This window comes from Podarcis muralis, chromosome 5 (assembly GCF_964188315.1).
Source record: "Podarcis muralis chromosome 5, rPodMur119.hap1.1, whole genome shotgun sequence".
Lineage (NCBI taxonomy): Eukaryota > Metazoa > Chordata > Lepidosauria > Squamata > Lacertidae > Podarcis > Podarcis muralis.
In genome coordinates this window covers 67261919-67275253 of record NC_135659.1, presented here as the reverse complement: position 1 = coordinate 67275253, position 13335 = coordinate 67261919, and the positions used below count along the sequence as shown (strand labels likewise).

The window sequence follows — 13335 nt, the reverse complement described above, 5'->3', positions numbered from 1 at the left end:
CTTTGAAGTCTCTCAGCCCCACTCATCTCACAGAGTGTTTGTTGTGGGGGAGGAAGGGAAAGGAGAATGTTAGCCGCTTTGAGACTCCTTAAAGAGAGTGAAAGGCGGGATATCAAATCCAAACTCTTCTTCTTATTATTATTGTGGTGGTAATAGAGTCCGATGCTTCATAACTGCATGGGACTCTTCTGTCGTAGAACTGTGAATAGGGATATTGGCATGGAAATCTGAACAGCCACAATCTGAATATGCTCAATGGAAAAGTGTAGGTATGGTTTGAGTCTTTGGGATGTTCAGTTCAGCCTAACTTTGCATCCTCAAATGGCTACAATGGCATGTGTACCCACAACAGTCAATTACCCACCCACAACAGTCAATTACCCACCCACTATTTCCACCACCCTCAAATGAGGATGAGATCAATCAGAGTAAACTTCAGTTAAACTATATCTTCTTCCTTTTTGGTGCCTTTACAGGAAAGCCGAACTGTCTACCACTTCCATTATAAAAACTGGCCAGACCATGATGTACCGTCCTCAATCGACCCTATTCTTCAACTCATAGAGGAGATGCGCTGCTATCAAGCACACAGTGATGTACCTATCTGTGTACACTGCAGGTGAGGCTATTTGGCAGTAGAGATTTAATCTTTTTCTACGCCAAGGGAGAATGCTCAATCTCTGTATTAATGCTCAAAGGGAAATACACACTCAACTATAATCTTGGAGGCTTACAATTATTTTAGTTTTGCATCTTCTCCTTTATCTCCCCTCTCTGTGGATTCTATATTCTGATTATTTTCATGTAATGTTTTCTCCACCAAGTCAATATGTTTTCTTAGTTTTGCTGTCCAAAAATACCTAATCCTGTAGTGAGGTTAAAAGATGCATTCCACTTAGTTCAGAGCAAGAAATTAAGTGAGTTCAGCAAATAGATCAGAAATATAAATTGGGGGTTGATATCAACCTCAATTTGAATGGATGGCATTATCTGCCCCCAATATAGCTCCTGGGAAAGCACATAAAAATCCGTTCAGGAGCTATTTTAGGACCAGTTCAGGGGAAGGACAAAATTTTCTTAGGTTTTTCCGCAGATTGACACTTGTTCCAATTCAGCAATAAAAAGCGGGTTTTCCCGGGGCAAGTGGCAGGACAAAAAACCCCAAAACTTTCTCAGGCCTGTGATAATAGATTTATACAAAGTACTAGTAATCACAGGACAAACAAATGGGTGGATGGGCCTAAGAGATTTTCAGGGAAGGTTGAATGTTCTTTTATTAAAATACTGGAGGAAAAAAAAGAGCTGAATGCAGGATGAAAATGAGAGCTGCACTTGCCCTTCTTCCAACAATCTCTTGTGTCTTTTTTTCTTTTAGTGCGGGCTGTGGAAGAACAGGAGTCATCTGTGCCATTGACTATACGTGGACTTTGCTAAAAGACGGGGTGAGTTTTTGTTCCCCTGTTAAACATCTTTGTACTGTTCATGTGCTGCTATGTCAGGCAAGGAACTTCCCACCGATGGTAGTATAACTGTCATGAGATGGGAAATTTTGCTGTCTGTTATGCTGTTACTGGAAATGGGAACCTTTTCACCAACTGATGTAACCGCCCAGAGTATAATGTAAATATCCAGAGGATATTGTTGACTGGGTAATGTATGAATGCCATCAATCAATCAATAGGCATTACTGAAACTCTTTGGTAAGACTCTGAAATATGAATTCAGTTATAAGGTGTGTTGCGACACAGAGTGGATGGTTGGACCTGGGCATTCCATATCACCAACAGTTCTTTGTCTTTCCTCTCCCCTTCATCTTCTTAAGATTCTGCCAATGAACTTCAGCCTTTTTAATACGATTCAGGAAATGCGAACACAGAGGCCTTTATTAGTGCAAACACTGGTACGTACAAAAAATATTTTTTCTATCATGCAAAGTATATACAAAATTGTAGAAAGCATGTTTGCCTTATAGAGAGACACTGCTGTGCTCTAACAAGGAAATCCTTGTGTGTGTGGCAATAATGTACAAGAGCCCTCTTTGCATGAAAGCCTCCTGCAGAGACATCAAAGGAAAAGGTGCAGTTATTATCAGAAGAAGGGAGATCAAAGTTCAAAATGCTAAGGCATTCTGTGGATAATGTGCCAAATAAACTGGCTGGCAAAAGGGCACACACAATCTTTCAAATGCTTATTGCCACCAGGAAATGATCTGTTCTCAAAATGATGTTCAATCATTCCATAAAATCTTTATCCCATTAAAAAGGTACTGTCCCAGAAAATGGAGCAGTGCCAGAACTTCAGTTTCCTCTTATATGTCAGCAAAGCTGAGCATGAAGCATAGTCACACCCACTTATTAAATGAATCTTCCCAACTTTGGGGATAACCACTGCTCCTTAGCTTGTATGCCAGAAAATATCGGTATAGCTTTCAAAGTCTATGATGAAGTAGAGAAATGAATGAACAAAAGTGGCATATCTCCATGTGATTTATTGGCATCATTTTACAGGAGCAGTATAAGTTGGTCTATGATGCTGTGATTGAGCTCTTTAAAAGGCAAATTGAGGCACTCGCTCATCATTCCGATCACTTTGCTATGGAGGTAAGTTTACAGCATCTGGTTACAAATACAGAACATTTCCCCCCAAAATACAGCATTCCTACCAAAGCTAGCACCAAACAGGAACTGGAACAGGAAGCACTTCAAACGTTGCATTTATCCTTTGTAGAGAAATTCAGATCTCAGGCCAACAGTATTGCATTCACCCAACCCTCGTTTCTTGCATGCAAACACTCCCCTGTTGCTGGTTTTTGCGTGATGCGTGATCAGTTATCCACCCAATGTTCCACCCGTCCATTTGGTTTCTGAAAGCTAAGTCAGAAGGAGTGAGCAGGGGTTAAACAGAAAATCATCCTGTGCTCAGTTCTCTAAGGATTAGTTCATTGATGATGATGTCAATATCCTGCAATGTTGTGATTCCACAGCATCGAATTTCCAAAATGTACATTCCACCCTCTCTTATTCACAGAACTGCAACCTACTCATTTGCAATTGCACATTAAATGAGTGTTCACATTATTGCCTTAGAGTGTTGTGAAGTTGCTTTTCCCCTGGTGCATTTCACAGCTCTATCTTCCCTAGCCATTCACTTTGGCAAGGCTTCAATACACTCCTGTTTGTGTTCACATCATGGAGCATTTATGGGGTGGGGGGCAAGTCTTTGTCCTATGCAAAGGTGTCCATACCTTGGCCAGAGGTGAATGAGGAATGGCTTGTGAAACTGGTTGAGAAACAACACATCCAGCAGCAGTATTCTATAACAAAGTACAGGATACATAGGCTTTTTGAATAACATCATGTGAACACGGATTTAAAATGCAGCACTAGAAACACAGTGAGTGCACAGTAAAGAGAAGTGTGAACACAACCTTTGCTACTAAGTGATAAAGGAAAACCTAAGATAAATTCAAATGCCATTACTCCGATTCTTTAAGTTCCAACTGAATCTTACCCACACCAATCCCCCCCCCCCCGTGTGCTTGTTGTTGTGTTTGCGGAGACCTTCTGCTCAAGCTGAGAGAGTCATTTTCTTTCTCATCTGCTGTGGGCAGTTATGTGGTCTAGCAGAAGCATAGGCCAGGGTGACAGAGGCAGCATTTCAACCAGGATGTGGTTTCACAGATACTGGCTGTTTTTCACAGCTTTTAGGACCTTCAAAAAGGACCTTTGAAAAAGCAGTTTACCAAAAATGGATTTGGGGCTGAGACTGACTTACAATATCAAGACAAGAGCAAACCCACCTCTGCGGAGTCTCTCTGAATGATTAACCTGAGGGCCTAGAAGGCCCTAGATAGAGAGCTTCTTTGAGAGAAATTTTGAATGTAAGAGTATTTGTTTTATTTGTTGTTGTTACAAAAAAAGCAATAAAAAGTATTTGGGTAAAAAAAGAGAGTGAGAAAAATTTGGGGGCATATCTGTTTACAGAAGCTAAGTGCATGCATGTTTAGGTTGCAGTACTAGAAGAAAGTGCACAAGAAGATGTCCCACCAGGAAAAAGGATCATATGGCCTTGTGATCCACCCCCCCCCCATGGTAGGCTGGAGACAAGTGTGGGCTGAGAATTACGGCCCAATACAGTTGAACCCTTATTTGAAACAGCTTGAATCAGAGGGCACGTCCGGACAAGGTTGTTCCACACTTGTTCTGTGTGCGCAACTGGTACATGAGGATCCACACACTCCTATTTCTTTCAGTCGCCATATCAATTGTTATTCCATTCCTTGCAATCCACACCAGTCAGCAGAGGTTGACAGAAAACATCCCAGGTGTGGGTTTTTATCCCTCCCCTCAAGCACACTTCCTTCGTCCCCCAGTTCACTTAGGCAGTATACACATCACCATTTCCTCCGACTCTAGTGGGCTCCCACCACTGATGTATGAAGCAGAGAGCACATGGCATTAGCCACAATCCGTATGTATCCTGTAGATTCTTGAGGATTGTTCCTGTTTGATGTACTTCCCCTCAAATCAGCTTCCATCTGATTTGAAAAGGCAAGATGTCGTTAAGCTTAGGTGTGCACAGTTCAGATAGTTGTTGTGCATGTGCAGATGGGAGCACATGTGCAGGTGACAGCTTCATTCAGTTCAGGGGTGGTGGTGTAGGCACAGAGAAACAAATCAGGTAATGTGCTTTGAATGAAGACACCCCTGCCCCCTCTCTGGTGTACTTATCAAGTGCAAACATAAACAGGGGACATGCCCATACTTTAAGCCAGTGTTTCCCAACCGGTGTTCCGCGGCACACTACTGTGCCGTGAGACATCGGGTGGTGTGCCGTGGGAGGGAGGCGGGCGAGAGGCGGCGGCGGCGAGGATCCGGCGGGGGTGGGGGGAGCGGGGGCCGTCGTGCGCAACCGAACTCACTTGGCGCGCTGCCGGCTTGTCCTCCTTCAACCCGGGTCGGGCCAGGCCTGCTCACGTCCCCGGATCCCCTAGCAGCAGCCGCACGCTCTCCAAAAGCGCAACGCTGCGCGCAACCGCTCGGCCAGCTGGTGCTCTGCGACTCCGCCCTTTCCCCTCCCAGCGCCGGAGGGTTCGCGCGACCGCAGCTGTTCCCTTTCGCAGCGCGCGGGAAACAATTCCAGGCCGATTGCCTTGTGCCGAAAAGCACCGCCTCTCCTTCCAGCTCAGGCCCGGGCCGCCGGCTCCCCGAATGACGTCACGGGGGCGGGGCTTTAATGGTGGTGTGCCGCGAGATTTTTTTCCGGTAAACAGGTGTGCCGTTGCCCAAAAACGTTTGGGAAACACTGCTTTAAGCCACTAATGTGTACATAGGCTTAAACTTCATTTTACTTGCACTTAAAAAAACAAACAAAAAAACACAACTGTACAATTCTGATTCTCATCAAAGTGCCAGCAAAGAACACTTCAGGGCCCTTCAAAACTGGAGTCAGTCATGATGGAAGACAGAAGCAATTTGCTTTCAGGGGTGTTATGTTTTCCCCAGTCCTAAGCAAAGTCTGATCTTTATGTTACCAGTTTCTATGTGGAAGATGCTGGAGGTGCTTCTGTCTCGCAGTAGCTCCAACAGCTGTTCACCATGTGGAGTGCTGCAATAGTATGCAGTGTGGAAGCATTTCCAATAACTCATGAGATAGCTAAAATGTAAGACTTGGCGCTGAGTACTACGCAGAAGGCAAATACACTAAAGTAAGATGGGTGATGAAAGAGGGACATACCACATTAATTATAAGCAATAAAAGTGAACCAACATTTCCTGGAGAGCTTAGAGAAAGGTACCCTACTTGGCAGATTCCGTAGTAGTCTAATATTTATCAAGCCATTGAACTCCAAAAATGTATTTAGAGAGCAGGGATGTCCTAGATAAAGGAGTAACTGAGAGTTCAGTGATTATCTGTTGTGATGGCAAATATCAATTCCGGATTCAACAGTGTAGCCCACTCTTTCCACTATGAAAGGTGTGGACACATGACTATAGCCAAGGGAGGGGCAGCTGCCCCACACCAATCAAGTATAACAATAGAAATACTTAATTAACTGACCAATCAAATTGGTTTTGCCCCCCAAACAAAAGTCCTGCCCCCCCCCAACAAAATCCTGCCCCCCCCCCACAAAAATCTTGGCTATGCCCATGTGTGGACCTCACAGAATACAGATCTTTTAGTCTAGACCTGGGCATGACTTAGCCCAAACATGCATTTGGAAACCAATTTCTTAAATATTTTGTCCTATATTTATATGGTGGTAGTGCTGCTGTTGTTACCCACCTTACATTGGGCTGTAAGCCAGTACTATGTCCACCTGTTGAAAACCAATGTTCTGGTTCTGTGAGTCTACAAAACCTATATATTTTTTGTAACTTTTGTAGGCTGAAACAAGCCATCCAACAGCCACAGCACTCCAGGCTCCACATATGGAAACTTCTTCTTTGATACAATTGAACAGGTAAGAAAGTATAGCACACAATTCGGGAAAGATTAAGCACTTTAAAAAGGCTGTAATCCAATGCACTCTTATCTGGGAGGAAGCCCCATCGATCTCAAAGGACATGCACAGGATTGCACTGTGGAGCCCACTAATCTCCGCTCGACAGTTAAATATTTATTCTCTCTTTCACTGAAATAAATGAGCCTTAGCTCAACTTTGGTTGGTTTATACCATAGTCTCAACCTACCTATGGACCAGGATTGGGGATGCTGTGTTTTACCCATAAGTCCCAGCCACCATAGCCAGTGGTTGGAGATGATGGGAGTTGCAGTTCAACAACATCTGGAGGGCCACAGGTTTCCCACCCTTGCTACAAAGAAAACAAGGTTACTAAAGTAAATCAATTCCTACCCACCTCTCCTCTCTACTGACTTTGCATCAAGGAAATGCATGGAGGTCATCTTGTCTATCAGCAGCTATGGTAGTTAGTTGGAACCTTTAAACACAGAGAAACTCTGAATGCTACCAGTTGCTGTGTGAGAACAGTGAGGGAGGGCTATTGCCTTTATGCGCTGCTGGTAGACTTTCCAGAAGCATCTGGCTGAATATCAAGGTAAATAAAATCTTGGCAGTCCCCAGGGTGTCAAAAAGAGTATACCTTCATTTTTAAGAAGCTAGTCTGGGTTCCTTTGGTTGATGTGCTTTTTTAATAGGTGGAAGTAAAGTTTATGAGTTTTCACTTATCCCTAGCCATTTTGCAATGTAGTGGAGCTTTGTCTGGACTGAGAAGGGCCTTCCCGTATAGTTATACCTTTGACAATGATGTTTCCTTCGTTTCAGTTCAGTGCAAGAGGAACAGGAGAAATCTCGGAGCCTGGGCACTCGTGACAGATATAGAGATGGTGCTTCTCTGGTCAGACAAGCAATTTCAATTGGATCCTTGAGCTTTAGCGCCGGCAGAAACATGGATGCCGCAGCAGGCTTGAACTCTTGGTTGCCAAGACAGCCGCTCCATAAGCATCACAGTTTGGACTTCAACCATCTCTTTTGGACAGAGCTACCTGTCACTTTAAAATCAGGAAGTGAGGCTGGGATCAGCTTAGATTCAAAGGTGCCTCTAACACGGACCAAATCGATCCCTTTTGAGTTAGCCTCACAGAGAGCGTCCCAAAAGTTGTCAAGAAAGGACCCTGGTTCTTGTGAGGGCCTCCAGTCTGGAGGATTTACAGCTGACTCTAGCCTTTCAAATAAACTATCAAGCAACACCAAGCGTTGTCTATTTGCGAAGTTACGCCATCAGTCTTGTACTTGGTCATCAGAAGATCCTTACTTTTCTTCCCTGTCATCGGACGAACCATGCTCCCCAGCGCTTCCTGACCCTGCTGCGAATCCATCTGAAACAATTCCCCTGCTTGCTTCTGCTGCAGATGCCACAGCTCAGCCCTTGGAAAGTCCAGCAAGGCCCAGCTACCCACCATGCAGCTCTGTGGCTCAGAATATCCCACCAGTGGGTCCAGTGGAATCTGCCTGCCAGAGTAAGTCCTTGAGAGGTTGTGGGTTCCTCCTGCAGGGGGATTTGCATTACAAAGGAAAGTTGTACAAAGAGGCTGTTTTGTTGCCCCAACAGATCAAGGAGTGATAACATTTTAAGTTTGCACATGGCCAGAATTGGACTTTGCTAGTGCGTGGATGAGGAATCAAGATGGACAACTAACAGCCTTTTCATATGTGAAGATTAAATGTCCTTTGAGCATCTATGTTTTATTCTTTATGTCAACATCTAACAAATATTAGCAGAAGAGATGTATGGTATATGCGTTATCAGAATGTTTTAATATCTAGAATTCAAAATCCTTGCTTGGCCCAGTGCTGGGCAAGGGAAGGAGGAGGAATGCTGCACAACAACCCAACACTTCCAGGCAAATCTAAAATCCGAAAAAGTATGAATGGTACCGTGCTACTCTGTATTCTGATAAATGAGGAATGAGAAGGGAAATAAATTATCAGGTGGTTTCCATGTGGATTTTGGATACACAGGATTTATGGCTGATGAGGGAAGGAAGTGTAGTTGCAGGCGCTACCACTTCCAGTGCCATCTGGTGGTCACTTTGTTTATTTTTTGAAAGTAAATGCTTTCATGCTTCTGCACTTCAAGATTTTGCAACAGCGACTGCAACCAGGTGGTGTTTCCCTACTATACATTTGGAAGTTTGTTCATGTGTTCCTGATATGCTTCATTTAAATCAACAGAGAAGCTTGTTGCAGGACAATTTCTGTCCACACTTATGGCCTGAACAGTGCTATAGACTTGGATTTTAAGATGCGCATGGTTTTCCTACATAATGGCAAAGATTTTTGCCCATGAAATGATAGTGCACAACTGAAGCAGGGAAGGTTCTGTAGCGCACATGTTGCAAGCAGAAGTTCCCATGTCCAATCATGGATTTTTCTAGCTAAAAGGATTTCAGCTAGCAGCGTTTGCCTAATATCTATATCTTGGGGAGGCATTGCTGATCACAATAAACTGTTTGGATCTGAATGGGCCAACAGTCTGACTCAGAATAAGGCTGTGTCCTTTATTTCATGTCTAGTTTTCATAAACTAACATTGTGGAAAGAGTAGCTATGCAATGCAAAGAAGGTCAAGGAAGACCATGATAGATGAGAGGTCTTGATTATTATCTTGCATGTCTGCAATAGATATTTGTGTATACAACCCAAGTCCACTAACTTCAGCATTTTGGCTTAACAGGTTCTTCCCAGGTGGATGAAGACATTCCGCCCCCATTGCCTAAAAGAACCCCTGAGTCCTTTATTGTACCTGGAGAAGATGGTGAGTTCAAGTATCATCTAAGTGAATACAGTTGTGTTGATGGCAGAACACCATATGCAAGATGAAATCATCATCTCTTTCAAGGGTGGAGAACCATTTTGGCCCAGTTGGCCAGATAGTTTTCTGTCATCCTCACCCCACAAGCCAACTTCGCCATCCAATAACTGACACTGAGCATAAGGCTGGCAAAACACCTTTCCATAGATTTGAACTCACTGCCCATCACCTGATGGATGGTGAATTCAAGCCTGCTTTCTACGGGGAGTGGCTGCATAATTGAGTTCCCCATGGGGAAACTAGTCACATTGTTGTTCAAGCTTGCTTCCTGCAGGGATCAGTGGCATGAAGCAGTCTGCATGGAAACTGCTGCTGAAATGGTGGGGGAAAGCTCCATTTTAGCAGCACTTTCAATGCAAATTGCTTCGTGCTATTGGAGGCAAGGATGCTCCCATTGCCCATCAGCTGCCCATTGCCTGCGATGCCTCGCTCCAGCACAGGAATGATCAGGAGCTCACTTTAAGCTCCCTTTGTAGCCATTTGGTACCTGACACATATGACATTAGGTGTGGAACAGGTTGGTGTGGTTTGTGAGTTGGGGCCCCTGTAAGGCCAAACCTGAGCTGAAGGCTCCCCATCCCTGATCTACAACTTAGACCAAGATAGTGATGATCTGCAGAAAGTTTTAAAAGATCCATTATGTTTTCTAATTTTATCCATTGCAGATGACTCTGTGTTGCCAGATTCAAACCACCAATCACTGTCCAAAAATGAGAAAATTGGAATCTCTAAGGAATGGAGTGGCATGTCTCAGCTGAAATTTTCTGATGACTCTGTGAGACTGAGGCCAAGTAAGGTAACACATTAGAGATTTTATACATCTCTACCAGCAATATTGCTATATAATTCTCCTGACTTCTGCTGAAACAAAGGCTGCTACTTTATATAACTAAATTGCAGCAGACATTCAGTTCATAGTCCAACAGCTGAAGCTAGGACAATACTTCTGAAAAAACAAGTTGTATTAAGTCTGAGTGTGTCAACTGGCAGTAGAGATGCCCAGCAAATTCCAGTGAAGATGGGAACATCTGCTAACGAACATTCTTCTTCCTAAAATCCATTGGGAGCTGATGTGACTAACTAGGAAGATGCCACAAAACAGGGGAAATGAATAAAGGGCTTTGGCTTTTAGCATGAGCAAGTGGAACCTGAGACAAAATGTTGCAAGGTTCTGTTCAGGGTTCCAGCCAGCTATGTCTTCCGCAGGATACTTCATTCTGTCCATTCTTTTCCTCCAGTTTTCCACCCCACCCTTGTTAGTCAGTGTTCCATGTCCACAGAACATTCTCAGTTCTCACTGGGCTGTTACTGCAATTTCCTGAGCTGGTAAGGGCCCGGTAACAAATTTACAACCTGTGCTGATCTCTGAGTAGATGTGTTATATGCTGACAGGGTAGCATCCGTCTTATGCAGCTATTACTGTGTTGCTGAAACACTGTTCTGTGGGTAGGGCTTTTGTAATTGTTATCATTCACAGCACTGCTAAATTTGCTTCAAGCTGTTACTCTTATTTGTTCAGTTCAGTACAACAGTTTTTCAGGAGTGGGAAGTAAATAACACTTTCTGAACCTGAAGGCAGAAAAAAGACAGAAAGGAAGGGCATACTGATATTAGTAGAAACAGGACCAGGGCGCTCTGGTTCTTGCTAACACCACAGTTGAAAATCCCTTCAGCAATTTAATAGGAGAACTCTTCTGAATGGCTTGCTTGAGTGTCACTTTCAGTGGTCACATTTTTAAAATGAGTAGAATGCCCTTTCATCTGATTTAGTTTTGAAAAACTGAAATAGGATTTTTGTAAATGCATGGTTCACAAATGGCATGTGGATCCACCTTCCACTACAATTGCACGCAGCATGTAATTCTTTAGGAGCATTGAGTAGGATGTTGTTTGGGGGCATTGTCAAACCTTTAGAGAGTTACAGCTGTCCATCACCTACTTACTAAAAGTTAAATGCACTTATACAGAGTTGTTTTGTTTGTTTTCAGAATGCAAAGCTGCAGAGACCCAGATCAGGTAAACATTCTCCTGACATTTCTATAAATTAGTCTGTGCTACTACTACACCTGCTTGCTTTGTAATGAAACGGGGGTATATCCTGTTCTAATCATGTTCCATCATTCTAGCAATGCCTTGCTTTTATTGTCAATGGAAAACTTCTGTTGTATAGATGGTACACTAGATGGTACACTTACCAAATCCTGTTCCTCATTGTCATCTTGTTCTGTTAGTATTATTGCAAAATACTGAAGAGCCAGTGATATTAACACAAGTTTTTAGAATTCTCCCTATGTATGTGGGAGCTTAAGGTGCATACATGTTTTCTTGGGATGAATTGTGCTTAACACTGATAGCAGATAGCAGAACTGAAGACATTGCAGACAGTCTTGGCCTGATGCTGGAGAGGCTCAGGGTTTTTTGAAAGCAAGCTAATGAAAATGTTTTCTTTAAATTATTTTGTATTGCTTGTTACTACAGAGATTCCCCGGGATCGGTCTCCTTCCCCTCCCCCCCTTCCTGAAAGAACTCCTGAGTCCTTTATTCTTGCAGATGAGGAATGTAAGTACAACAGCTGTGGTTGTCTTGTAACAACATTATTGGGTGGTGATTTTAGTTAATGCATTTTCATTTGAGGAGGTAGCAAATACAAAGTCAGGTTTGAGAAGGTCTGGGTGAAAAGTGCTGGAGGAGAATCTTCTTGTTGGCATCTGTCTGTCTCGGAAGACAACGGAGGAGTGTGCCTTTGGGGGTAAAGTCAAATCTTTAGAGAGTTACAGCACCTGCTGTGGCTGTAGAGACTGATATGGGAGAGAAATGTTTTGTTGCAGCTGGGGCAGATGGAGGAAAATCACAGCAACAAGAAAGGAAGATAACAATGAGTCTCCATATAATCACATTCAGAACCCACCTTTTGCCACCAATTCCTATCAATACATACTTGTGGCATTCTGAGAAACAATACTGAATGTCTATAAATCAAGTGATGTTGCCAGAGAATCTCAGAAGCACAAAAAAATCTCCAATGTGGTTTACAGTCTGGTATTAATTATACATTTAATTATATTGAAAGAATATATTGAAAGAATTGCCATATTTTGGGGGGAATAATTGGTTTGTTTTCTTTTTCTTCTCAAATGATGCCTTCGATATATAGCAGGGGTAGGGAACCTTTGACGCTCCAGATGTTGTTGGACTACAACTCCCATAATCCATGAACATCAGCCATGCTGACTGCTAGGGCTGTTGGGAATTGGAGTCCAGCAACATTTGGAGGTCTACAGGTTTTCCCATGTATATGGAAGTGTCGATCCAGTTATTGTTTTGCTGAGTGTGTTTTTGTTTTCCTAGCTCAACCATCTGTTACGAACAATGCTGTGAGTTTCAGAGAGTCTGTGATTAGATCAACAGACAAGTCATCAAAGGAAGCAAAATGCTTCAGGAGGAGTAAGGTAAAGGAGCGTGGAGAATGCATAAGAAGTGGAGGGAGAGACAGCTGTAACATTTCTATTAGCAGAGAAGCAGGGCTAATTATATAAGTTTCAGCTGTGCAGAAGTTATTTATCTTTAAACAGAGAACTGTCTTCTGATAACGCTTCAATGGAAGCCTTCTGTTAGGAAGGATACATGACTACCCAACTTTCCAGTTTTAGCCCACATTATGCTGCATAAAAACACAACCTAACAATTGTTAGGTATCTCTCTCAGCCACTGACTCCATCCATAATATGGAGAAGAAATAGGTTTTTAACTGGTAGATCCTCTGGTAAAAACCAGAGCTTGGAACATTTCTCATTCACAACACTAGGGAGCGCTCTAAGCAAGAAAGAGAAGCAAATACAGTACATATGAAACCAGAAACTACAGTTTTGCTCCCTGTGCAGTTAAGCTGTAATAATCAAATATGTAAATCAACAGTGATTCACTCTTTTCAGAAGGAAATATACCCAAGGACCTTAATTTCAAATTAATGGCCCATTGTGATGCAACTCGAGGCTGGCTTT

General features: G+C 43.1%; 1 protein-coding gene across 4 annotated transcripts in view; it reads left to right on the top strand.

The window, feature by feature from the left end:
* Positions 1–13335, top strand: part of PTPN22 (protein tyrosine phosphatase non-receptor type 22) — a 38006-nt gene that overhangs the window by 19633 nt on the left and 5038 nt on the right. For all 4 annotated transcript variants that reach the window (XM_028734525.2, XM_077929074.1, XM_077929075.1 and 1 more), the window contains 11 exons: positions 477–619; positions 1376–1442; positions 1823–1900; positions 2508–2600; positions 6387–6463; positions 7286–7980; positions 9197–9277; positions 10000–10130; positions 11323–11350; positions 11813–11893; positions 12683–12783. In XM_028734525.2, the coding sequence (XP_028590358.2) occupies positions 477–619; positions 1376–1442; positions 1823–1900; positions 2508–2600; positions 6387–6463; positions 7286–7980; positions 9197–9277; positions 10000–10130; positions 11323–11350; positions 11813–11893; positions 12683–12783 (1575 nt within the window). The remainder of the gene's footprint in view (positions 1–476; positions 620–1375; positions 1443–1822; positions 1901–2507; positions 2601–6386; positions 6464–7285; positions 7981–9196; positions 9278–9999; positions 10131–11322; positions 11351–11812; positions 11894–12682; positions 12784–13335) is intronic.